Genomic DNA, 26287 nt, shown 5'->3' on the forward strand with positions numbered 1-26287 from the left:
AAAGCTTAATTTTTCTACAGGTTTATAAAGTTCAGTAATGTGACAAGCTTGTAGTTGAACTAGACAAAACAGAAACACGCATAAATGAGTTTCTTCACAAATCTGATTTTGGAATAACAGTCTTATCTGTGGTTTGTAGACATTTAATGCTACTGCATCAAGGAGAAATATTAAAATTTATTCTTAATATTAATTAAGAATGACAATTTTGTACAAATTTTTGATAGTAAAGTAGTTTTTTTAGCTTGTAATTGAACTAGTGTCAAAATAGTTTTTCTGTATAGGAACTTGATTGCTAAAATAAAAACAAGCAAAAAAGTGTATGTTATGCTACAAATAGAAATCGTTGCCACATTTTCTTGCAAACATACCTGTGTGCTTAAGAGTTGGTGGTTATGTAGTTTGGGTTTTAACTAGATTTCCAATGCATATGCTCATAGGTGAGTTTTTTCACGAATGTTGCAACTGAATTCATGAGATTAGACTTGCACTCATGTGAACAAATCCCATCTCTTCTGATAGGCTGTATTTTTAAGACTATTCATTATTCAGTATGATGATTGCTTTGATAAATCATAAAAGAAATTTGATTTTGATAAAGCATAAAAGATTTGTGACCAAAGTGTAGCTTGCTGATATTTTGCAGGAGGCTTGGATTTCCTTTCTCATGCTATTTAGTTTGAGTAGCTGACTTGATTTTACACACTTCCTTTCTCAGATAAATGAAAATCTTGCTTCAAAACTTCATCTTCTCTTCAAATAAATTTTTTTTGGTATGTGAAAGGGATGTGTCCATGGGCTTGCAGTAATTATGGTATCCTTTCATAGTTTCTGATAATGATTTTGCTTTCATTGTTTTAAAACCATTAGTCATGCCATTGCCCTTAATTTTGATAAGATTTGTTCCTGTCCTCTTTTGACAAGCCCAGAAGCATGATGGATCTCATTCCTTCTTCTGTAGAAGTGTTTGTTTTGTTTCCTGTTTTGGCTAGGAATTCATGTACTGGCTGAGTACTAGCAAACTTTTTGTTACTACTTATAGAATTTGTTGGAGTAGCAAAATATTGTGACATGGGGTACAATGAAAGATTTTTAAAATCTGTGACTCAAGGTGGGTATTTGGGATTTCTGTTTTCATCATTGCTGTTCTTGCAAGAATCACAGAATATGAGGTTGGAGGGGGACCTTAAGGATCATCTGATCCATCCTTCCTGGCAAAAGCATGGTCCAGTCAAGATCACCACCACCTTGTCCAGAGGGATCTTAAAGAGTCCAACATTGGGAAATCCACCATATCCAAGGGGTGATTATTTCAAGGGCTGATTGTTCTCATTATGACAAATGTTCCTTTGTGTCCAACGGGATCTTCCCAGGAGTAACTTCTACCCATTACAGCTTGTCTTTTCCTTGTGAAAGAGAGGTCTCCTTCTTTGTAGCCCCCAGTGATAAGAATTCCTGCAAAGATTCTTTTCTCAAGGCTGAACAAGTGTGGTCCCTGTTTGCCAGCCCTGGTCCTTGTGGTTGCTTTGCAGGGCTCTTTTAATCCTCTGCAGGCACTCCTGAACTTCCCCTGGCCCAATGCCTACTCCACCCTGCTGGGTGGGCATAGTGCCAAATGTTCTGGGGGTTTCCCATTGTCCAGTTTCGGCAAAGGCCAATCTTTGAAGAAACACCTTTTCTCTGTGGGATGTTGGTTTGTGGTTTGTCTGTATTGTTATTGTTAAATAAGTAGTTGAATATTGTTAAGCAAGCTAGCAGAAAAATTGGTAAAAGGTCCTGTAAGTATAGCTTTCTCTCTTTGCTACTTGTATTTTGTGTTTCCTTAGTGATAAAGGATAGTCATGTATGTCCAGTTAGAAGAGTGGGCTGTTCTGGAGGAAGGTGGAATAGACAAATGAGGGTGAATCACAAAAATTCACTGTAGCCTCTAAGCTGCTTTGTTTATGTTGCTTTTAGCTCTGTTCCGTAACATGTAATCTCTAAATAGAATAGTATTGGGGTAAATTGGTATGGGTTTTGAGCTGGCCTGTGGTTAAAATGATATTTGAAAGGTTTCTTCCTGTGATGTTCAGTTTTTTGCTGTTGTTTATGAAACTGCCCCATCCCCTTCTCCAATAGTGGATTGATTCCACTATTGTGTGAATTCTGTATTTCCAAGTACTTCCTGGGTGACTCTTTCATAGGAGGTGTTACTTAATAAACACTTCCTAGAGAAGTATTCTGCCATGCTGGCATGCACAAGGTACTTAATGACAGACTAGTCACCAAGGAAAACATTTTAGTTGCTGCCTTTTCAGCTAATTAGAGTAATCACTTGACAGATGGAGTGGCACAGGAAAGAGATTGCATTCTGAACCAAAAGGCAAAATATAAAAAATAATTACCTAATATTTTTTTAATTTTCCAAATGAAAAAAAAAAAAGAAACTTAAAGTATCTACCTACATATTTGCCATTGTTGTATGTGGGGGTTAACTACCTTGCAGCACCAATATAGAGTCTGTAATAGTGGTCATAAGCAGTAAGATAAATACTGAGTCAAAGAGCTGAATTCTTTGCCAGCTGCGATTAAACCACAACAATATGAAGAGATTTCATTATAGCTCTTGAATTATCTTCCATTTCCTTCCCTACAGTGGTATTCAAGAGTTCAGTCATGAGTAGGATTCCCAGGTACTTAGGTTTGGAAAAATAAACTTTATTTTTCCTGTTTGCTGTTGGAGGTTTTTGGTACGTCTTAAATTTAATTTTAATTTTCAGTGAGCAGTGGTTATACAATGAAAGCTAAAAAATCCAGATTGGGTTCTAGCAATTTCCAGTTTCTCTTGCCAGGTATCTGAAGTTACCAGCAAGGCAACCTCTGTAGTAAAATGCAGAGCTTAATTTTTTCACCTTCTGATGTATGGGCTCAGAAATAATTAAACCAGACTTCTTAGGTTCTGTTCAAACTGTGTATTGCAGAAATGCTTTTAATCTGAATGAATTTCAACAAATTAGCTAAGTACAAGCTACGTGTTAAGATTCATCTTTGACCTGAAATCATGGTCATTATACAGGAGTCAGAAAACATAAAGCTTGAGGATTTTGTAGAGTGGTAGGAAGGGCAGTATGATGATTAATCGTTAACCACATCTGTCTGAGCTTTCTGAAAACAGTAATAAATCAGTATCAAGCAAAGACATTGTTTATTATATTATTATTTTGTGCAAGATTCTCTTCTGTGCAAGATTCTATTTATAAAATAAAAAGAGCCTTACTGGACACAAATAATTGGAAAAAGGTGAAGTGTACTGGTCTTCTAAGAATGAGAACAGATGATTTTGCAAATCTATCTGATCTGGCAACCTCATACAAGATGCATGATTTTTATGTAGCTTTAAATTATATTATAAATGTCAAAACCAAATCAAGCTGACATGAAATTTGAATCTACCCAGTTCTGAGGAACTTTTGTCTACAGCAAAACTTCTAAAAACTTTTCTTGAAACTATCTTCTTGCTTCATTGCTTTTATTGGTGGACTGAACTTCTGTGTGTGTGTACATATAAAAACTGAATTGTAAGTATGTGAAGTCTAGTTAGTTTTAATATTGTTGGATGAGAATTGCATTCCTCTGTGTGTGTGATGTGGTTTTGTTCTTCCCATTTGCTGCAGTTCTTCACTGTCAAAGGTGTGCAGCTGTCTGTGTGCAATTGTCTGTCACAGGAAAAGTTATTGTTTCTTAACATTTATGCATTGATTTGAAATAATTAATAATTTTTTGTGGTTCATAATTTAAGTGGATGAATATCTATCAACAGATTTGTCATAAAATGTTTTTATTTTGCTATAAGGAAACTAGTACAATTTTAAAGTTTGTAGTACTTTCTTGCAGAAACCTTCTACAGTTTTTATGTCTAATAGGTGTTGGATCTTTAAAAGGCACTTGGGAAGACCTCCTCTTACAGCATGAAAGACTTCCTTCAGTAGTGTCTTCTCTTTCTTCCTTTTGTGTTCAGAGGGATCTGATTTCTCTTCCTTTGATTCAAAGATAGGTCTGCTTTTAAACTGTGCTATGAGTAATGCTGGCAGTTATGTATTTCCATTAGCTAAGGCGATCTGAAATTAAGATAACTCAAAATTTCTGAAATTACTGAATACACCCCGGAAGAGAGATAATATATATGACTCATGGCTGTTGACAATTTTTTTTTTTTTTTTAATACCAGGCAACATTTTCAGAATTAATAAAGCCCTGTGTTACTGAGAAACAGGAGTAACCAGTATGTCAGTAAGCTTTTAAAATTACACTTGCATTGCTCTCATATGTGAAAGCTAATTGCAAAAATAGTTTTATTGCTTTAATAGTTTTTGTTATGCTGAAGGAGAAAGTACTATAGATTTTTACATAGGTTTTCCTGTCTCTCATACATCTTTTGACTGAACAGTTAAAGGAAGTAAAAGAAACATGAAGATGTTCTTCCTCATAAGTCAAACCCGGGTGCTGCATGAGACAAAATAGACAGTAGAATTACTGGAAAGTCTTAGATTTAAAGATTTTTCTGCCCCTGCAGTTTACTGAACAGAGGGTTAAACATCATTTGAATCACCTATGTTTTGAAAACAAATACTTCTGTAAAAATACAATTTTAAACTTTTTTTTAAATTCCAGAAGGAATAAGCAGTCTTGCCCAACCTTGCCTAGTTCCAATTTCATATACCTTTCTTCTACAAAATATTTATAGATTATATAAATATACACATATATAAATATATACATCTTTATATATTTATATATAATATAGATAATATATACAAATTATATATATATTTATATATTATATATTATATATTATATATTATATATTATATATTATATATTATATATTATATATACAGATTATATTTGTTGCAGTAAAAACATTTATTTGGGGATTGAGTCTAAAATTCAGCTGTTGGGATGGATATCCTATTATTTTTCTTGCATCATCTTTTCAGTCCTAGTGATGTATAGCTGAATAGAATTTTCCAGGGAAGAACACTTGATTGACTCTACTCTTGAAATCAACAATCTTGAGAATCCTCCTTCATGCTCCAAGAACCAGAGTAAAATACATTTCTACAAGGAAATCTTATCAGGAGGTTGGGGGTGTAGGTTGTAGAGAGCAGGGAACACATTCACTTTCAACATTAGTTTAAACACTGATGCTGGTTATTTGTTTTCCCTTTCATGGTTATTTCTCTTTTTGCTTGTTTTGTATTATGGAGATAGCAAATAAACTAAACTAGTTGTGATTTAAGACTGGTGGGCATGCCAGTAGCCCATAGATCCTCTCTCCCTGGCCCCCAGTGAGCTGGGCAAGACAGTCACAAGAAAACGAGAAAGCTCATCTTCAAAATTGAGATGAAGACAGGATGAAGACAGAAGAAGATAGCAAAAGCTGCATGCACAAGCGAAGGAAAATAAGGAATTAATATCCTCCTTGCCATCAGCAGGTGTTCATCACCTGCAAGAAGTTAACCTCCTTCTCATGTAGTGATTTCTTGGGAAGACAAAGGCCATCACTCCAAATGTCCCCGCAGTCCTCCTCTATGTGGTACGGAATATCCCTTTGGCCAGTTAGGGTCAGCTATCCTGACTGTGTCGCCTCCCAGCCTTTTCATTGGTACAGTGATACTTTCTCAAAATAAGCTTAGATTCAGGTGTTACAAGCAGGGAGGGCCTTAGCTCTGTAACAGCTGCTCAGCAGCAGCTAACACATCCTACTGTTTTCAGTGCTGATTTGCTTACAAATCCAAAGCATAAGTCCATATAAGCTACTTTAAAAAAAAGTTCAAGCCAAAATCAGTACTGGTTATGTTCACAAACCCACACTCCATCCCCAATTCCATACTGTTCATATCATGCTCAGGTCCCATGTTGCCTAATACATCCTTATTATGCTCACCACTTACACACCACATCCTGTATTTTGATGTATACACAGATCCTTCATGTATGGACCACCCTTGTAAAATGCGCACAGATGCTCACTGAGTTAATTCAGTCCATAACTTGGAGCTCCATCTGTTCTGGTGATTGCTCATGACAGAGAGGTGGTGTGTTGTGGGAAGTTACTGGGCACAAAAGCCAGGTCAGGTCAGATTACAGCTGCACTTATGCTAGCTTGCGTGAGCTGCTGGTTGAAGTAGGTCCTTTTATAGGAATTCCTGCAACATAAAATGGAAATCCTGGATTGCAACAAATTAAAGGTGTTTCCATGAAGTCTCCAACCCTCGTCCCTTTGGGCCAGGCCATAGGATGTAACATTCTCCCCTTCCCCCTGCTCCCATGTGAGGTCTCTCCTTGGGGTATGGGATATAATCCTTCAAGAATTGATAAAAAGTGAGTCCTCTCCTTAGCTACAGTCTTTCCAGATGAGACTTCTCTAGTGGAGTCCCTTGCAGGGCCACTGCTCCTAAGGGGTGTCATGAATTGGTGATTTTGTTTGTCTAATGAACAACTGTCAAAGGGTTTTAGCAAAAGCTTTATTAATAAGATATTGTAAAACTATAAAGTACAATTTGGTGCCAGAGTTCACTCTATTACTGTGTGGCCTAATCATTTGAACAATGATTCAAAATTACCAGGCAGAAATCAAAATTACCATTCTACCAAGGCGATGTGCAGCATCAGTCACTTAGAAGATACATACCTTTGGGAAAATGGCCTCTTTGCTTCAAGGAGCAAACTTGAGAGGTCACCTAGCTTCAGGGGAGATCACTTCCAAGTTGCCTGGCAAGCGGAACTCAAAGAAGGCTCACTTAGGCTGTCATATTTATGGAATAATGTCATTTGCTCATAGTCAAATTGTATACAACAGGACAAGTATACATGGGACTTCTTGTGCCCATAACTTCCTTTGTTCTGTGACAAATGATCCTTGGAAAAGCCACTTGTTATTCATTTTTTAATCGTATGATCAGTGTTCCAAGCTCATGGATGCTCACTGGGTCACTCTGCTCCTTTGTGGGTTTTCAGAGAACAGGTAAAACTGAAGTTCTTGGCCCATTAATGGTTTAGATCTTTATCTTTGCTGGCACCTGTGCTGTTTGGCTAAGGGGACACGTGCATCAGTCATAATTGGTACCTGTCTACAGGCTACAGCACCTGCCAAGAGCTGGCTCTGGTGTGGGCTGAGGCTTCCTTTAGAGCGCATTCACCCACTCCAGTGTGGAGTCCCTTTTCCTGACTTCTGCCATGGTGTTGGACTTTTTTGTACATAGTAATGGAGCATAGTATGTTCTCAGCACTTCTTTCTTGCACTGGTTTTCATTTCTGGTTTTCTTTCCCTTACTCTTCTTTTCTGGTGTGCTTAGTTTTTCTTTCAGTTTCTCATGAACTCTTGTCTTCCCATGTGTAATGGTGCCTTCTAGCAAAGAAACTTGGGCTCCTTCTTGATTATATATTTATGTCCTAGTATATGCTATTACTATACAAGGCACTGCATAGGAAAACCGAGTGCTAGTATAATCACAGGCAATTGTGTTGTACTTACCCTTATACTTTTTAAAAGTTCCATATAATGTAAATGTTAATGAATTACTGTGCTATTTCACTGTGTTCAGTTATCTCAGCGTTAGCATTTTTATATTTTGTGGTACTAAAAATATGTATCTCTAGAGGTGCTAGATTTCTAGCATTATTTTGATGTTTACAGAATTCTTTCTTTTACGGATACTAGTTTTTGAAAACATTTAACAAATGCACTTAACTAGTAAAAACTTTGTCATAAAAGGCCTATAATAGTTGAGGATTCATTTATCTGTTTTTAGCATGGATCTTATGTTGTTCAATGTTAATGAATGTTAAATGGAATTGGATTAATTGACTTGGTTTTCATCTTCCACTCTCTTCATTAGCTTTTTACTTAATTGAGAGGTGTTGTTATCTGTGCCATGTGAAGCAAAGAAAGACTACAACATTACTTTTATAATGAACTCTAAGAAACTTCTGTTGACTTATTTTCATTAATTGAAATTGCTTGTAACTTCTATTAAGCTACAATGCTGTAAATATCAGCTTAACTACATGACTTAGAGTGGATATATAGAAAGATGTTCCACGTTTTTGCCTGGAATTACTCAAAAAAGGCATACAATTAAAAGGGGTTAGGAAAAAGTTCTTAAGTTTTCTTATTTTTATTTCCAGTAGCCATATTTGTTATCTAAAGAAGTCTTATTGAGGCATGTTTTTGCAGGGGGTGTATCTGGAGTTGGGGGCTGTTGTCATGAATAGTATTTGGATTGACAGGTCATTCCAGCTTCCTTCTGAGTAAATAGAAACTGAGGAAGTAATCACTCCAGAATTCTTCTAAGAATGTTGTACTGAACCAGGAATTGCCATTTGTGGAACAACAGGCATAAAGGTGCATTACCACTGCATGTCCAAGGAGAGCTAGAAGTTTGCTAGCATTAGCAGTGTTCCTGTCCCTGCTGGTGGCGTGAGTCTTAGCTATACACTGCTGTTCCTTTTTTTTTTCCCCAGAGCTTAGCTTCATCTAGTACTTTTGACAGCTGCTCCAACTTAGTAATCTGACAAAAAAACCTAGCCTGCCCCTACAGCTGGAAGTTCAAAAAGTTGGAGAAACCTTTGGACACTGCTCTCAGGCCCGTGGTGTGACACTTACCTCTTGTACTGTGCAGGGCTAGGAGTTGGACTTGGGGATCCTTGTTCTAGCTCAGGATATTATATTTTTTCTTTATTACCAATTAAACAGAGCAGGATACTGAGAAATAAGAACAAATTTACAACCAGCTTCCCTCAGCCTCAACTTCACTCTTGATTCCTCTCATTTCCTGAGCTGTGCAGGGAAGAGGGAATGGGAGTTGAAGTCAGTTTATAATGCTTTCTTCCTGCTCCAGTGTGGGGCCTCTCCTGTGCAAGACAGTCTTTCGTGAACTTTTACAATATGGGTTCTCTTCATAGGTTTGGTTCTTTGAGAACAGACTGCTCTAGTGTAGATCCTCCATGGGCTGCAGCTCCTGCCAGGAACCTTCTCCAGCATGGTCTTTTCAGGAACTGTAGCTTCCTTCAGGGTACATCCACCTTCTCTGGTGTGAGCTCTGTGGGCTGCAGGCGGACCTCTGGTGCCTGGAGCACCTCCTTCTCCTCCTTCCTCAATGACTCTGGGGTCTGCAGAGTTGTTTCTGTCAGTTATTCTCACCCCTCTCAGCTGCTGTGCAGTGTTCTTTACCCTTTCCCCGATACCTTATAGCAGAGGTGTCAGCGGCATGGCTAAGGGGCTCAGCTTTCAGCAGCAGGTCCATCTTGGAGCTGACTGGAACTGGCTCTGACTGGCATGGGGGCAGCTTCTGGTGTCTCTCAAAGAGCCCTGTAGCTGAGCCTAACCTAACTCAACGTTCTTCTTAGCGAAGGAACATGCAGTGGCTTTAATTCATAGTACGTATGTAATGCATAATTGAACTTAAATACTTGAAATGATCTCTCATCTGCTTTGTTGTTGGAGGCTAATCCTAACTCTGTAAAACATTCTCCCTTTAATATTTTCTGGTTTTGCATAACAAAGGGAAAACAAAGGGCATTTCAGTGAACTTTTATTCTTACATTGTGCTGCTGATAATGATCTGGATATTAAATGAAAGCAAGTAATTTTAAGGAAGTAATTAGTACCATCCAGCTTGTTCATTTTTTCATTATGTGAAATTAGCAGTTTGCTAAAATGTTGTCTTTCTATAAAAAATATTGATCTTTCTTGACAAGAGAATTTTGCCTGTTTTGGTACCTGGTCAAAGCAGAAGCATTAGAAGGTGATTTACTGTGAATAAAATGCTTTTCAAATGCTATTAAAATGCAGAGTGGGAGAACCAACACATGCTGTCTTGTCTTCAGATTTCTGAAATGTATGTGTGATTCCCAAGAGAAGATTGGGAGTGTTTCAAGCACTTTCAGGCTATAAAAGTGAATTTTGGCTTGAAATCTTGTGTTTTACTAAGGCAAGCACAACTGTAGTGATATGAACAGGAAGGAATTTTTTTGGTGGTTTGCTTATATATTTCTGTTCTGTCAACCAAAGTACAATTCCTTGTTCTTAAGCAAGTTTATGCCAAATAGTTTACAGTATGGTGACGGAGAAAATGAGTTAAAAAATCTTACCCTGAACTCTCTATCATATTTTGAAAAGTCTTAGCTTAGGATTCAGAAATTGATGTAAGTTTCCAGACTTTCCAGGAACAATAATTTTATTTTGGCTTGAAACACACTGGCAAGTGTCTCTAGATTGTGCAGTATTGCAGTATTAAAATTCTTTTTCAGCTATTTCTTTGTTTCACACCTGAGTATGCATTGTGTTGAGGAGTGGCATTTGTTGTATTTACTTGAGGAATGGGAGGAAAATGTGACTGGGAAGGTAGTCCTAGGACAGCTTTAATTGTTGGCAAATAAGCAAGTCTTAGAAGAGGCTGTTCCATAGGATCACGTTATAAAGTAGTAGTTAAATCTTTTCTGCATCTTTTTTTTCTTACACATTTTCTTCTGTTTCCACAGTATTCTCACACAGTATTTAAAAATTGACAATTCTAGGCGTTTATTTGACATAATCAAATCTGCTTAATCTTTTAAGTTTGTCCCTTCTGCCCCAAATCAGGGAGATGCTGAGGGTGACAGCTGCGTGCAGAGGTTGGTGACAGCAATTCTGACACCTTGAGTTGTGGTTTATTTGCCTCCCTTGGTTTTTCTGTGTTTTCTTGTGCATATCTTGATGCTCACAAAAAAAAAAAAAAAAATTTAGTTTCTGTATAGTCTATAAATTTTTGCCCAGTTGCCCTAGGAATAATATCCTTGCTTTTTCTTTGCATAAACATATATCTATAATAATCTGTTTCTTTGCATCCTTCTCTATGTGATTTCTGTAACTACTGTTGCTGTATGAATTGCCTACTAAATACAATTGAATGCTTCCTTTATTGTTTACTTAATAGGGTTTGCTTATGGCTTGGGACCCTAGGGTTTATAATTTCTTTTGTTACAGCAGTTAGGAAACTGCAAGTTGCGTTGTGAACATGTAGGTCTCCATAAAGGAAGAGTGTCAAGAGTTCTTCATCCTCCATTTCTTTGCTGTATAAAACTTCAGTTAATTAAAAAAAAAAAACAAAAAAAAACCAAAAAATCTGTCTAGCGGGTAAAACTTACTTACTGAATTGATAGAGCATTTCAAGGATTTTAGTTTATTATTTTTCTTGCTACAGATAATCTATCTTAAGATAGTAAATAGAACTTACTTTGCCAGTAGGAAACCCATAAAAATGCTTCATGGATCATCAGAACATCTCAAAATAAGCTTAGATTCAGGTATTGAACTTTTTTCATATGTTGTGTTGCCCTTATAAACAATCCTTTTAAGGAGAACTTAATGTTAATTACCATTTTATTCTTCTTGTTAAATGAGAAAGAATTACATATTGTCTAATTTCAACATGTTTGGAAGGCATTCAAAGAGTAAATCCTGTTAGAATGAATCCAGTTGCACTGCTGTAATGCATACAAGAAATTCAAATCACAGTCCTTTATTTAATGTATTAATATTTTTCTTCCTGTAATGGACTGGGCAATAGGTTTCTGTGTAATATTTCTTTTAAAAATAGACATCATACTTACTCTCAGCAGAACAAATTTTGGAGAAGGTTAATTTAATTAACATTAAGAGCAATCATGCTTCTCTTTTTTTTATTATCCCATTGGTATTCATATCTGAAGATAGGAATTTGCACAATATAAATTAAACCAAAAGGCAAGCCATATTTGAAAAGTTACCATTTTCATTTTTTAAACATATGTTTAATCTTACACTAAATCCAGTATGGTTGCTGCCCAAGCAGAGGGCAGCTCCAGCTGTACACCTCTTCTGTTGTGATAGAAGGCCGGCAGTTGCTTGCTGGCACACTGAACAGTTGATCTGATAGAGAATTAATACACTGCTGGGGTGGGCTGGGGGAAGAGCATCATCTTCCTAAATAAACACAGAGCAAGAAGAGAAAAATATAAGGCAGCCAACAATTACAATGGGTGATTGGAGGTGCTTTTCCATGGGGTAGTAATGTACTACAGGGGGTTGTTGTGAACCAAGGGCAGGACCTAGCACTTGGACTTATTGAACCTCATCCAGCTGCCTTCAGTGCATTGATTCAGCTTGTCCAGAACCTTCCTGCTCTCCAGATCAACACTCCCATCCAGATTAGTGTAATCTATGAGCTATTTTAGGTGGCGCTTGATTCCCTGGCCCAGATCACCGATAAAAATTTTGAATAAGTTTGCACCTGGCTTCATCCTCTTTGTACCATTCCTTCATATATTTCTATACCTTGATGAGATCTTGAGCCTTCTCTTCTTGGGGTTGAGCAGTCCCCACTCTCTCAGCCTGTCCTGGTAGGAGAGATACTCCAGTGTCTTCAGCATCTTCATGGTACTTGGACTCTCTCCAGTATGTCCATGTCTCTCTCACACTGGGGAGCCCAGCACAGATCACAGCACTCCATGTGTGGCTTCACCTGCGCCGAGGGGAAGGATCCCTTCTCTGACGACCTGGCCATGCTTTGGCTCATGCAAAGCCATTAGTCCTTCTGGTGGGTTAGCCTTGGCTAAGCACCAAGTGCCCATCCCAAACCGCTCAGTCACTCCCTGAGTTGGATAGGGGAGAGAAAATATTGCGAGAGGCTCATGGGTCAAATTAAGGACATTTCTCCTGCCTGTCAAGATCATTCTGCATTGCAGCACAGCACTCTGATGTATCACTCACTTGTCCCAGTCCAGTGTCATCTGCGTTACACATCCCCTAACCTCTAGATATGTTTTGGGAGATATTTTTTATTGATGTTAGGTATCAAAAGGTTGTCTGATTTTATGAATTCTTGTGAAATGTGTTTTCCTAATGAATCTGTGTCCTAGGTGGCTGCGTTTAATGTATTAGTTAATCCCTAAGCAGATCCCACAACATATTGATTATCCTATATAATTAGAAGCAAAGTGTTCCAACCTGAAGACCTAGCTGCAGTTCATTTGTTGAACTAGCAATTTTTTGTATATCCAGTTGTTGTCTAAGTTTAAAATTTTGCCTAAGACAAAATGTGAACTTGGCTCTAACTGAAGACAGAACATGAGGAATCATTGCTCATTTACATTACTTCAGTGCATAAGAAACAAAACCAGAGATTCATGAGAAATTACCATCTGTGATAGACTTGGATATGAATTATGATCATTTTCTAATTTCTCTTTTCTTTGGAGGTAGTAGTGGTAGAGGGTGTAGTTTCTGCTTCTGTCTTGTTCTTTGGTACTGTATATAAAATATTCCAATGCCTAAATAGAAAATGAGAAAATCCTGTAATGTGCTTTATAAACTTGTAGCTAATGCAGAACTTTTTTTTGGAAATTGATTGCTGTTCTTTTAAAACACACGCTTCTCATTTGTATAATGTCTCACTAATATATTGTTACTCTGCTTTGCATTCTATTTTGAATTCCAGCTTCTTGCTTGCCTCTCCTCCCCTGCCTCTCCTCCCCCTGCCCTCATCCAGTCTTTGTGCTAGTTGCTTAAGGCTGGTTTTTTTTTTTTTTTTTATTATTTGCTTCCTTGTTTTTTTTCTTTGTTTGGGTGGAGCATGTGGGATAAAATAACATGTTTGCATTGCCCAATCTAATTTTCAGCTCCCTTTCTCTGCTTTCACTGTAGTCTTTGTCATTAATTATGCCTTTTACTTTATTACTTCTGTTCCTTTGGGATCTCTTACCCCAAATTGAAAGCATAACAGTGGTATCTAAATGTCCACATAATGAACCTTAATTGTGTAATCTTACTATGGAATCTCTCATACTTGTTTTTTTTTTCCCTCATCCAATATTTTTCTGTATTGCATCATACCTAAAATTACATTGGAATAGCTTCAGGATAGTGCTGCCTTCTTAAATTTTTTCCTCTCCTTCCAAATGTAAAATTTCATTGTGTAGGGATATAATCTGAATTAAACTTCATCCAGCTGATAAACCTTAAAAAGCACTTGGAGATGAAATTGGACCATTTTTGAGGAGAATATACAGATGTGTATTTATCTTAGTACAGCTTAATTTCTTTGGTTTTTTCAGACTATTCCAAGTTACTGGTTTACCCCCACCTCCTGTGGTTAGCCATAAATTGTCACATATTCTGTTAACATTATGATATTTTCTGGTGATTTTTGCTATTAACATGGTTAACTTGTGGTGAGACTTGAAAGCTGTTATAAAGAAGCCCTTGTATTTCAGATGGGGAGGGGCTATTGGTCTGGTTTCTTAGTTACTTTCTTTTATTTTTTTATATTAAATAAATCTCCTTTATTAAATTGTATAAAATGTAGATGGTTGTAACAGACTTGATCTAACAGATCTCACACTTAGTGAAGCTGGCATAAACTAAGCATTTGTTCTTATTTCTAGTTATTGGAAAATGTATTCTCATGTTTTTTAAAAAATAGAATATTGTAATTCTGTGTATGTTGCAACTCTTTGCATTCTTCCTTTCCCTGTTCTTCAGATTTCTTGCTTGTCAGGTGCATTTCCATAATGGTATGGGAAGAAGAAGACAGAATTTCTTGGGTAATACTAACTATAGAAAGGTAGAACTTCTGGTCAGGTAGTTTACAAAGACTGTGAACACTGAACAGTTACTGTTGTGTAGTTATTCCTTTAAGAGTAAAAGTAGTAAAGCCGTATGTTATTGTAGTTAACTTATGAGAAGCATATCAGCATGTCACACTTGTCTTTTTTGTTTGTTTTTAAATGATTTTTGGTGTTCATCACAGTACAGCCTTTATATGTGTTGCAGATTTATATATAGTTAACCAATGAAAATTATTTCAATCACTTCTTCAAATAAAGAAGTGGAGACATAAATATTTACATTAAAAAAGGTGTTAAGATTGTATCATTACTTGAATGAAGGGTTTTGGACAGTCTTGGCATATTTTCAGCAAGCTGAAAAATAGTATGTGTTTATTTTCAATTGTTTGTGACTAAATCTTTTTTGGCATCCTTCAGTGAATAAAATTTGCAAGTTTAATGTTGATTAACATAATCAGATTTTTAAATCTTGCAAATAGTCCAATGCAAATATAGTGTAGCTGTTTACCAGCAGACAGTGACTGTTTAGCCAGTATGGCTTCTTAGTTTATGCTTAAGTGCTTTTGATTTATAAGAAGCCTTGTTGGTACATGTGCCCTGAAATGGGAATGTTTTTTTTTTAATACATGGATTTTCATTGGTTTCATGTCATAATCTTTATTTTCTATTTCATCCCTGTGAAAGTATTTTGACTATGTCTTCCAGGGACTGGAAGATATTTTAATTTGTGTGGTTTTTTTTATTAGTAGTATTTATGATAATCTAGAATACACTATTTAGTATAGTCTATTTATACTAATTTAGAAGAATCACTACATACTACAGTTATGTATGATTATGACTGGAAACTTTCCTTCTGCCAAAACTGGAATTCTCAAAAATAGAAGAATACTAATATATATGTCTTCAGTAAGGCAAGTGTAATTTTCTAGCATAATTATTAAAGATTACTGAAGTGTTGAAATTAAATATCATGTATATTAAAATAGGGAAGTAAGAACAGTTGAAATTAAACAGGGGGGAGACTAATGGTTTATGCTGACATACCCTCAGTGTATGAAACGATAGAAAACTACTCAACCAATATAAAGCAGTCTGATCTCAACACTTCTGGTTACTGTATTTCTAAAAATAATTTTTAAGTATCTTTTTCCTGAAATGGGTATAAAAGCAGCTAAAGTACATAAGAAACAGATAATTATTAATGACACAATGGTTTATTACAGGTTGAATTAAAAGTAAAATATTCTTCTAGTCTGCAATATGTGCAAAAAAAATTGGTGATAATTTATAAACCTTGATTGTTGCTATGTCAAGTTGGTGCTTTTTCTTTCCCCTCTTGTAGAACACATTATACTTGTGTTTGCAGATGTGAAATACTCCATACTTTGCATTTTATATATTGAGGAGGTTTTTATATTTCTTCCCATCATGTAAAATATGTTTGAGAGTACATTTTGTGTATCAAACTGAAATGTGTGTCTTTCTGATACTGTATGCAGGGAAGGGTAGGAAAAGAAGGACTCAACAGAACCAATACAGTCTTTACTGGGTCAGGCTAAAGCTCATGACAGAACTTATTAATGTATTAAAGTGCCTCAACAGTGATTTGCTGAGAGCTAATGCTCTAATGTGTTAGTCATCCTTAAGCTCCTTCTGTCTTTACAGGTTCTGAAGGATGACTGATGCTGGTTTCTGTGATGCCACTTGAAGTCTCCAGTGCTGTGGATTGATAAATAACGTGCAGATTTAACTGTGCAACCTGGGCAGAAAGCAACAGGAGTGCTAGTCCTTTTCAGCTCCTTATGTGGACAGAAGTACAGAGTCATCTATCTGCAAAGGAAGATTCTTCAACAGCATTTTATAGCTAATAGAACAGACGACATAGTAGCATCCACCTTCCTGATTTACAGAGCATCCATCACCTTCCAAGACAGATGGTCTGTCAGAAGCTGGAGGATGCCCACAGAGCACATAATAATGAAGTAGTGAAATGATACTGCTGCTGCTGCTACCTGATTGTTGAGATCACAGCTGATAGAACTGCACTGCCCTTTTTCTGCTTGCTTAATCAGGCCAGAAATAGCAGGGTGGACATGGCTGGCTTTGTTAGCAACCTGCTAATACTGCTTCTTCTGTTTCAAAACATCTGTTTGGGTTTCAGAAGACCACTTTCAGTCTTCAAGAGGTGGGTTATGCAAGAAGAGATCATGTGTTGAATGCATGGAGTCAAAATATTACAGAAGTATGAAAAAGCATGTCTTAGATAAATATATGTTGCGGTGTTTGTTCAGTTTTGATCATTGCACAGAATTTTCTTTCTGCAATTTGAAATGGCACTGTTTTCATACTGAAGACAGAAAATAATGTTTTATCCATAGGGTTGCTCATTAGACAGAAGAATACAATGACAATTAATACAACTTTCTTAGTTAACACTACAGCTGTATTTGAGGCTACACAGGGACTAAATATATTTCAGATGCTAGAGTTAGCTTGCAGGATAAGATCATGTTTTAACAAGAAAACATCAGGAAAGCTGAACAGTCCTGAGAAATTTAGGGGTTGTTTTAGTTCAAAATTGCATAGGTAAACTAATGTAGTGTGCAAAAGGATTTTGCTGGTACTGAGGTTGGGTACCATGTCGCTTCTGTATACATGTATATACATAGTCAAAACTTGTATCAGTGTTGCATAAATGTTTCTCATGTCTCAGTTCTTTATAGTGATCTACATTTTTCTTACAATTCGTTTATATGTTGCATTCAATACAGAATTTGATATTTGCTTGATGTTGCCAAGTTTATTATTTTACTTTGCTGCTTGTAGTAGGATAGAAATTGCTATAAAAGCTTTATTGTTTGAATTAGAAGTTGCCCCTATATAGATTAAATTTAAATTACATACATAGAATTATAAATCATAGTCTCAAAAAAATCCCACAAAACTGTTGTGAATTATTAATAGTACTCAACATATTCTAGTGAACTAATTCTCTGTCTGTACCTTCATGTGCCTCAGACAATTTGAGGATGATATAATAGGTTACATTTTCAGGTAACGTTTTCCAAACTAGTTATCTTATTGCTCAGATCAAGAACTACTTCAATAAGTACTGCATAACTAAGATGTTTTTCTCAGCTTGTGATCTGAAATTTTCAGATCACTCCTGGAACTACGTAGCACTGGAACTACGTAGCATTGTTTAACTTCTTTACTAGTTCTGTAAGGACCCTGCTTTTAAGAAAGACATAACAAAAATCAATACTTAAAAAAAAATCTTTCTTCCTTCTTTTTCAGCTATAAAGATACTAGCATATCGCTTTCCAGTGAATGCCTTGGAAGTAACCAGCGGGTGATTTCCTTTGGTCTGTCAGATTTTGCACTGGACATTCGCATGCCTGCAGTGACACCTAAGCAGGTGAGAGAATTGCAGTTTTTGCCTCTTTCTCTTCTTTCAATAAGCTAGGAAAACAAAGCCTTTCCTACAATATCACTCATAAATGACCTCATAAAACGAACAAAAAAATCTGTGTAACTTTTATAAATACATATCTATATGTACTTCTCAGAGAAAAATAGGCAACAAAAAGTAGCCTCAAATGAGAGAAAAATCTCTTCATTGAATTGATTTTAATTGTAAAATGTTGGTTTCATAAACTGAATTGTTGAAGTTTTATAAGGTGAAATTTCTAGCTGTGCTAGTAAGACATACAGTTGCAGTTTACACCAAATCTTGGATGATGATGCATCAGTAAATCTAATTACATTGAACTGTACGTTGCTGAAGCTTCAGCAAACTGAGATAAAACAACCAAAAAGCATTTTAAGAGGTATACTTCTGACCCAGTATTTTTAACTCTCAAAATACTCCATGAAAGCTATTATAAACAAGTTATGATTTTATACTCTTTAAGGTATGAAGTGCATTATATTCTGCTGAACCAAGTGAGTAAAAGTGAAGACATTTAAGATTTTTAAACTTAACATTAAGATTCACATAAAATATTGAGATTGCACTGTCATGTTCACATCTAGTTTCATTAAGCAAGATAAAGAATTATTTTTTTTTCCTTTTTGTAGTAAGCCATTGCAGAGAATTATATATATATATCATTAAGAGGTCTACATCTCTTTTAAAGGGCTGCAGGTATTTGAAAAGAGCAGTATGTTGTGGTGCAGTAGCTGATGACTCATTGTTGCAGATACTGATTTTTAAAGGAGTGAAGAGAAAATGAGTTTTTCAAGTTATTGGAGAAAACCCCTCTGGAACATGTAATTTAAAGCAAGAGGTGTTATTTCAGCAAGTGCAAAATAGAAATATGGTTTCTACTAGATCTTTACAGCAAAATATTAAACTTCGCCATCAGAAAGAGTGAAAAATACTCTAAGTTCATCCAGGTGCACCTTATAATTAAGAGTTATTGATTTTACCTAAGGAACCATCAGTTGAACAGCTAGGAAACACATATAAAGAGATCAGTCAGTTCAGATTCCTATTAAAAAAACCCTTTTCTTTGTGTGTTGTAATGTCAAGGCTCTGGGAGAAAGGTTGCCAAAAGCCCTGCATTTTTAAATGAGTTACTGGGCGTGTTGAAGGGGTAGCTGGGCCAGGATTTGCCTCACAGTTCATAACTGCAGTTGTTCTATGGGTGCATGAATGTCAACCAAGCTCTTACATGACTTAGGGGTGCTCTACATTTGCATTCTTTTGGCACATGAACATTAATTGGAAACTGTTTTAATTTGTACTGCACTGTAAAGCATTGCTGCCATTGGCTTTCAAGGTTTGAATATAAGGCCCTAAATTAGGTTCTGCTTCTTAAAAAAAAAATCTTCTGAACCCAGGTTAAATAAAAAAATAAATAGAACATTTCCTTTCCTATTTCTAGAAGGATTTAGTATTTTAACTGTGTAAATGCATGTAATCACAGTACACAAAGGCATTCACGTTAATCGTATGTTAACCTCTGTTCATCCTTGCCATTTTCCAGCAAAAGCACCAAAAATGGCTACTTATCTGTGCAAATCACTGTTCTGTGTAAACACATATTGTTATCACCATTGTACTTTCCTTCTCTGTTGCATTTAATTGTTTTCACCTATCCACGGAGTCTTATTTTAAATTAAGTTTGAAGTTATTCATAGCAGGAATTTTATCTGTTTAGATGTCTGTATGAAAGTGAAAGCCTGTCAGATTTTGAGTTCATGGGTGTAGTGAAATTCCAGTAGGAGATACAGTTCCTTCCCTAAACAGCCTTAGAAGCTGGAAAAAAATATTTTAAGAAAAAAGAGGTTTAAAATAGTTAATAGTGTACCTACCAACATAATAGCTGCTTTGATAACCATATAGCATGATCTCTGTTACATGTAAATAAACTGTGGCAATCAAATTATTTCTTAAAATAGTAGACCATATAACATATATTGTGTTTGCCAGAGTATCTCAGTAAAGCATGTGATATTTTTTCAAAACGGTCCTATTGTATACGTATATTTGTTCAGTATTCCCACATTCATTTCCAGAAAGAGTGGGGAATTTTGATGCCTTTTTCTATTCTTTAAATTCTAAATTTTCCAAATTTAAAGGTAATTTCTGTTCTCCTTTCTTTTAACAGTCTGATACCTACCTCTGCATGTCAGTACGCCTGCCAGTGGATGATGAAGCCTATGTAGGTGAGTATTGGTTAACTGAAGAGACTTAAGCAAGCCATTTTCAAGAATCTCAAAATTTCCTTTTTTCTTTGACTAATATTAACTTAATCTTTGGATGTCAGAGTTTCCAAAATGCTTTTGTCACGTCTAATGCAGAAACAAACTAGAGGGAGCTACTTAGAGTCAAGATAAAACTGTGTCTGAGGAGATTCATGAGTAATAGCAGTTAAGGAGCTGCATGCAGATGCCTCTGGCAGTCAGGACCAAACAGTCCATTTGTAAAGTATTGGCTTTCTGTCTCTGACCTCATACTTATTTCTGCACTGCTGAGCAGACTGTTTATTTACTTCCTGATACAGGTTGTAAATCCTAAGTACTTAGAGTCAGTGTTGGCTGCAGAAAGATTTTACTTGGAGGAGAAACCAAACCCTCTCCCTCTTTTTTTTTTTTTTTTTTATGGCATGGCATGAAGAAGATGGCAGAAAAGTAGAAGAAAATACTGTAATGTGTTACAAATGCTGTCATCATATAAATCAGCAGAAGAACGCCATCTGTTCAGAAAATCTTTGTAGTAGTTAAAATTTTATTGTGCCTTGCCGTGAACATAGAGTCATTCAGATAGGGAGAAGGCGCACTGGTTTGGCCAAAGATAGCTTTGCTTTCAGAATGTGCTATAAACTGTACAAAATGAAACAATATTTTTTTTTCTAAACACTTCTGTTGTGTTTTAGGATACCTGCCCTTAATAAAATATGGTGAGAATCCCATGTAGTATTTGATGTAGTGTATTATGAGATTTTTGTTCCATGTGGATTTTCTTGTAGAAATCCCTCAGAAGATTTTGATTTTCATGTTGTATTACAGTAACTAAGAAAAATGATTAAATTTTTTTCAGTGTGCCTATATATCTGTTTTGTAAAGAGGTGAGAATCTGACCTCACATTATGGTTCTGATTATGGTCTCAGAAGGAAAAATGAGCACAGAAGGAAGGGAGTGAGTGTTCACTCTCAAATAAATTATGCTTGCTGTGCTGTGTATGCGATAGACTCTTCTGCTTTTGTTGATTCATAGAAAGGCAATACTACTAACTTCTTCCTTATGCAACTTTTTTTTAAGTATGTCACTGAGTTGAAAAATTCCATAGTTTAATTCATTGTTAGGTCATGTTGCTTCTGTTAAAGGAGCATAAACTTCTTTTGTTGGTGTGTATGCTTAAAAGGACCTACTGAAAGAATTTGCTTAAAAGTTATGCAAAGTCTCAGTGCAAATCATGCAATGCAACCCATTTTAGTTTTTCTGCAGACCTTCACCTGACTTTTACAGGATTTAGTCACCTTTCCAGTGATCAGTGTTCCTGAGTACCCATCATTACAAAGCAGACTAAGTTCTCTGGACAGAGAAACCATTCTAGTTGTCTTGTAGAGCTTTGAAGAGCAAGAGGAATTTGATGAGCAATCTTAAAAAACCCAGTTTGTTGTGTGAACATAAGTGTTCCCATGATAGTATTCCTTACAAAGAAACATATATTGGAATATATATATATATATATATATATGTGATCTTTTTTAGTATGCTTTAGAATTAGAAGAAAATTTTTGGTTTTTCCCTCTTTTGTCACTTCCACATAAGGTAAAAATGAATAGACATATGGTCAGTGTGAAGCATGTGATCATCCCCTTTTGCTTCACTGGAAAGTGTTCCTCATGGAAAAGGCTCAGGTTGGAGTCTTCATAATCCACAGAGGTTACCTGATCATTAGAAAGAGTAGACTCAGTCATATTCCAGCTGTAGAGAGTTGAAAGAATGTATAATGACCTACCTCTTAAAATATCTAGGTAGAAAACTATTAACTTTCATACATGTATTCTGTGTTGTGTAAATAACCACAGAACGTTGGAACACAGAGAATGTTGAATCTTTTTAAAAGGATAGTCTGTATTTTTATAGTTAAAGTTGGATCTACCTTCATTGCATTGCCAGTAAATTGTATAATTAACTTTTCTTAAAACATACTGTTTTTCTTTGTGACAAAAAACAACAGAAAACTAGCATATGAACTGTCACTGTGTTGCTGTTTAGTGATGTTGAGAAGACTGTGTTCTGTAGAGCTTCAACACAAGGATGTGTGAATACACATAAATGAAACAATAAACTGGGTTCCTGAGACATTTTCATGGTAAAGCTACATATTCTGCCTTCAGTTCAATTTATTTGCTAAGTAAATGCCTTGTACTTTGTTTCCTTTTATGGTTTAAAGAGATATTTTTATGATCAATTGTCTTTACAGTTTCATTATACAGTTTCAGAGTTACTAATTCATTCCTTTTTTTAATTTTGCCTTCTTATTTTTACTCTTGTGTCTTCCTTCCTCCAAGACATTTTTGGAAGAGGAAGCTCTATAACGGAACCTTCAGCAAGATATTTTTGTTGCATATTGATGAAATATAAGAGCTTTGGAAGAGAGAGCTTCTTTTTTAGTGTTGTATGTGGGCAGTACTACATTGTTATTAAGTAGAAAAATTTTTGTAACTTTTTTTTCAGTATTTTTATTACATTTGTATATAAGGACTTTGAATTCAGCCTTCAACTTTGCTATTTCCCTAAAGGAAACCAGAAAACAGTCATGCTTGAACAGGAACAGTAGGTATAACTATGTACTTCAAAACTGGAGGGACACTGTATCAGAATTCACAAACTTGTTCAGAGTCCGTTCTCAGACACTATCAGAGGAAGGAATTGCTCACACTTAATGAAATGTTGTGAGCTGGAAGGAGAATTAGAGCAGGTTTTGCCCTATGGATCTTTTTCAAGCATGCATCTGTATAATTTTGCTGATGCTGTTTTCTGTATTAGGCTCTTTAGTGGAGGATCAGACTATCAAGGCTGAGATTTCTGTTTGAACCAGTTGTTTCCCTGTCCCAAATGGCTGTGAATACTGACAGATTTGATTAAGGAGAATATTTTTTGTGAGGTGGGTTGGTGTACATTTTTGTTTATGTTAGGAACATACCCTTTGCTCCTGAGAAGTGAAATAGTTGTGAGATTAATATGTTGATATTAGTGAGTGAGATTAATATGTGATTTTCCAAGAAAGTATTATTCCAGTTTTACTTTTAAAACATATCATTGTGGCTTTCTTCTTCTGCATCCTGTTTGATTAATGTTTATAAATAAATAACTAAACCAGAAACTCAGGTGAATCTTTAATGGTGCAGGCATTAGTAAAAATCAGTTTTTCATAACTAAATTGTAGAGGGAGCTAAATGGTGCTGTACAGACACTCAGAAAAATTTAGTCTGACAGCAGGCCTCTCAGCCGAAAAACTTGACTGTCACCTTCACCTGCTTATGTTCATTTACATGGGTGACCATAAATCAATGTCTTTTTCTTAGTGACTCATGATCAGTCCCTGTCAAATTGTGCTCTAGAAATGAAATTGAGTCTTCTACATTCAGCAACACATATTGAAGTAATTAGGTGGTTTATTACTTTTCATTCATAAAGGACTCTAAAAAGCTCTAGGTTTGTTACTCCCTTATGGGATGTATAAATTTTTCTAGTGCCAAGAAATCTATCAACTTTATTTAATGGAATTACTGTTTGTAAAGATTAGCTTATTAGAAGTTAGTTTTTTAAATACGTAGCTTAAGTACACTTGGTTAGGGTTAAACTGATGTCATGTTTTGTTCATTCCTGTTTGACTTTGTAGTTCTAAGTAGTACTTGATCAAGAAAGTATGTCAGTCTTGAATTTAGTATGTATATGAAAGCTGTTGCTGTTATTTTAGCAATCATTTGTATCACTTCTTCGTGCATTAAAAAAATTAACTATTGAGTAATATTCTATTTATTACTGTAAAATGTGGAAGCTGACAACTAAGACAATAGGACTGCTGTTTGATATTTCCTAAGCTTTTGGTAGTGACAGTTCCCAGCACTGGGAGTGCTGGGATGTTGCAGCAAGTCCAGAGCAGGGACACAGACATGATCAGAAAGATGGAACACCTCTGCCATGGGGAAAGGCTGAGACAATTGAGGTTGTTCAGGAGAAGAGAAAACTTCTTGGTGACCTAATTGTGGCATTCATCCCACAGGAAAGATGGGGAAAGACTTTTTAAAAGAGCATGGAATGACAAGACAAGGGGGAAAGGAAAGACAATAGGTTCAATTAGCTGTTAGAAGAAAATTCTTTACTGTGAGGGTGGTGAGGGTCAGGCACAGGTTGCCCAGAGAAGCTTTGGTTGCCCCATCCTTGGAAATGTTCAAGGCCACGTTGGATGGAGGTCTTAGAAACATGGCATAGTGGAAGGTGTGTCTGTCATGGCAGGGTGATTGAAACAAGATGGTCTTTAAGGTCCCTTTGAACCCAGACCACTTTCTCATTCTGTGACAAGTACTGCATTTGGCTTGAATCCCACATTAATCTGTATGGCTTTTGCAACACAGGATTTTTTGTTGGATTTTTAAATTTGTTTTAACTTTCTCTTTGGGAAGTTATATTCCCAGGTGTGCTGCTAAGAAAATAGCTGTATAGGAACCATACTGTAACCACCTATACAAAGCTGTCTTAAGCTCATAGACTGATTGTGAGGTTATTCAATGCTTCCTTAAGCAATCATGAGGTATATCAGCTAAAATAGTGTATGCCAGAAATCTGATTTTGCTTTATTAGCTTTGGTGCATTGTCTTCTCTTGGTAAGAATAGCATTTAATAGGTATTTGTTGTAAGTTTTATAATAGTGCTTGAAGGTCTTGTCCATGCTCTAGGATATCATTGCAATAGGCACTAAGACTTCCTGAAATGCTTATTAGAATAAATACTTGCAATGGGAGAGTGGTAGAAAAATAAAAAGAAACAGAGATAGTATTAAGCAGCAGGACAGGTGGTGGCTTTAGCAGCTAGCAGGCCTAACCTTTGATTTTACCTTTATTGAAGGCTGCCTTTATAAGTGGTTCTTACAGGATACTTTAAAAGTGGTCCTTTTACAGATACTAATTTTGACAATAAAGTTAATAAAATTTCACATATATGAACTGCTTCAGAAATGTAATCTCTTGATTGACAACAGCAGCTTAAAACACCCAAAACATCTGAAAAGTAAGGTAGGAATTCCACAGAGTGACATGTTGCCTCTGCCGTGCAAGCATAAACCATAATTTCACTAGTAATCCTTACTGATAAAAACATCAAAACAAGAATTGTCTCCGTAGTACAGATTAAGCTCTTGTCTACAAAAGAAATAGAATTTGCTTGTGAAAAAATAAAGATGTTGGGTTGTCTCTTTCTTCATGTTGGCAACTTCAGTAGTTCTTAATTCATATATATCACTCAAAATACTTTCTCAGGGCACATGGGTACTCTTACCTATGGTACCTCTGGTACCCTATGGTGCCTCTTACTCTCCTGGAATCTTATTTCTCAAACCAAGCCCTCAGCTGTGGCATGCTTACTTCCTTGCAGTCTGACCACCTATCGTCAAGCAAAAACTTGACTTACATGCTTTAACTGTTGGCTGGTTTTCCTTACTTTCTGTGATAGATCTCAGCTCCAGAAATTGAGTTAGAAGCTATTTGATAGTTTTTCCTCTGTGAAAGTGGGATGATAATTCATTTCAGGAGCCCTGCCACAGCTCTTTGTTAAAATACTAATTTCTGAGTGTAGGTAATGCCATAAGTCTCAGGAGCAGAATATTGTTTCACTGGTTTGCAGCTTCACCATCTTCCCTGTTAATAGCTAAAAGACAATTGCTTGGAGGCTTCTCACTGTCTATGTACATGTAGAGGAATCAGTAACGTGTCTTCAGAATTTGTGCTGTAGTACAAGTACAAAGCATAGCATTCCCTGCAATGGCATATTTTTTCTGTAGTAGTAAAAGAATGTAGTTTATTTCTAGAGATGCCAACATTATACATTCATGGTCAATATTACTCCCATGATGCTGGTAAAATTTTTACTTTGCTAAACAGGATCACAAGTACTTGAGAAACAAAACCATTGTTTTAT

The 26287-nt window shown here is 36.0% G+C and overlaps 1 protein-coding gene across 10 annotated transcripts in view; it reads left to right on the forward strand.

The window, feature by feature from the left end:
• The window catches only part of PAM (peptidylglycine alpha-amidating monooxygenase), a 121103-nt gene that overhangs the window by 40403 nt on the left and 54413 nt on the right, over positions 1–26287 (forward strand). For all 10 annotated transcript variants that reach the window (XM_021543985.3, XM_077789994.1, XM_021543987.3 and 7 more), the window contains exons 2-4: positions 16297–16816; positions 17929–18049; positions 20247–20304. In XM_021543985.3, the coding sequence (XP_021399660.1) occupies positions 16725–16816; positions 17929–18049; positions 20247–20304 (271 nt within the window). In that variant the 5' untranslated portion in view covers positions 16297–16724. The remainder of the gene's footprint in view (positions 1–16296; positions 16817–17928; positions 18050–20246; positions 20305–26287) is intronic.

Source organism: Lonchura striata, chromosome Z, assembly GCF_046129695.1.
Source record: "Lonchura striata isolate bLonStr1 chromosome Z, bLonStr1.mat, whole genome shotgun sequence".
NCBI classification, from domain to species: Eukaryota; Metazoa; Chordata; class Aves; order Passeriformes; family Estrildidae; genus Lonchura; species Lonchura striata.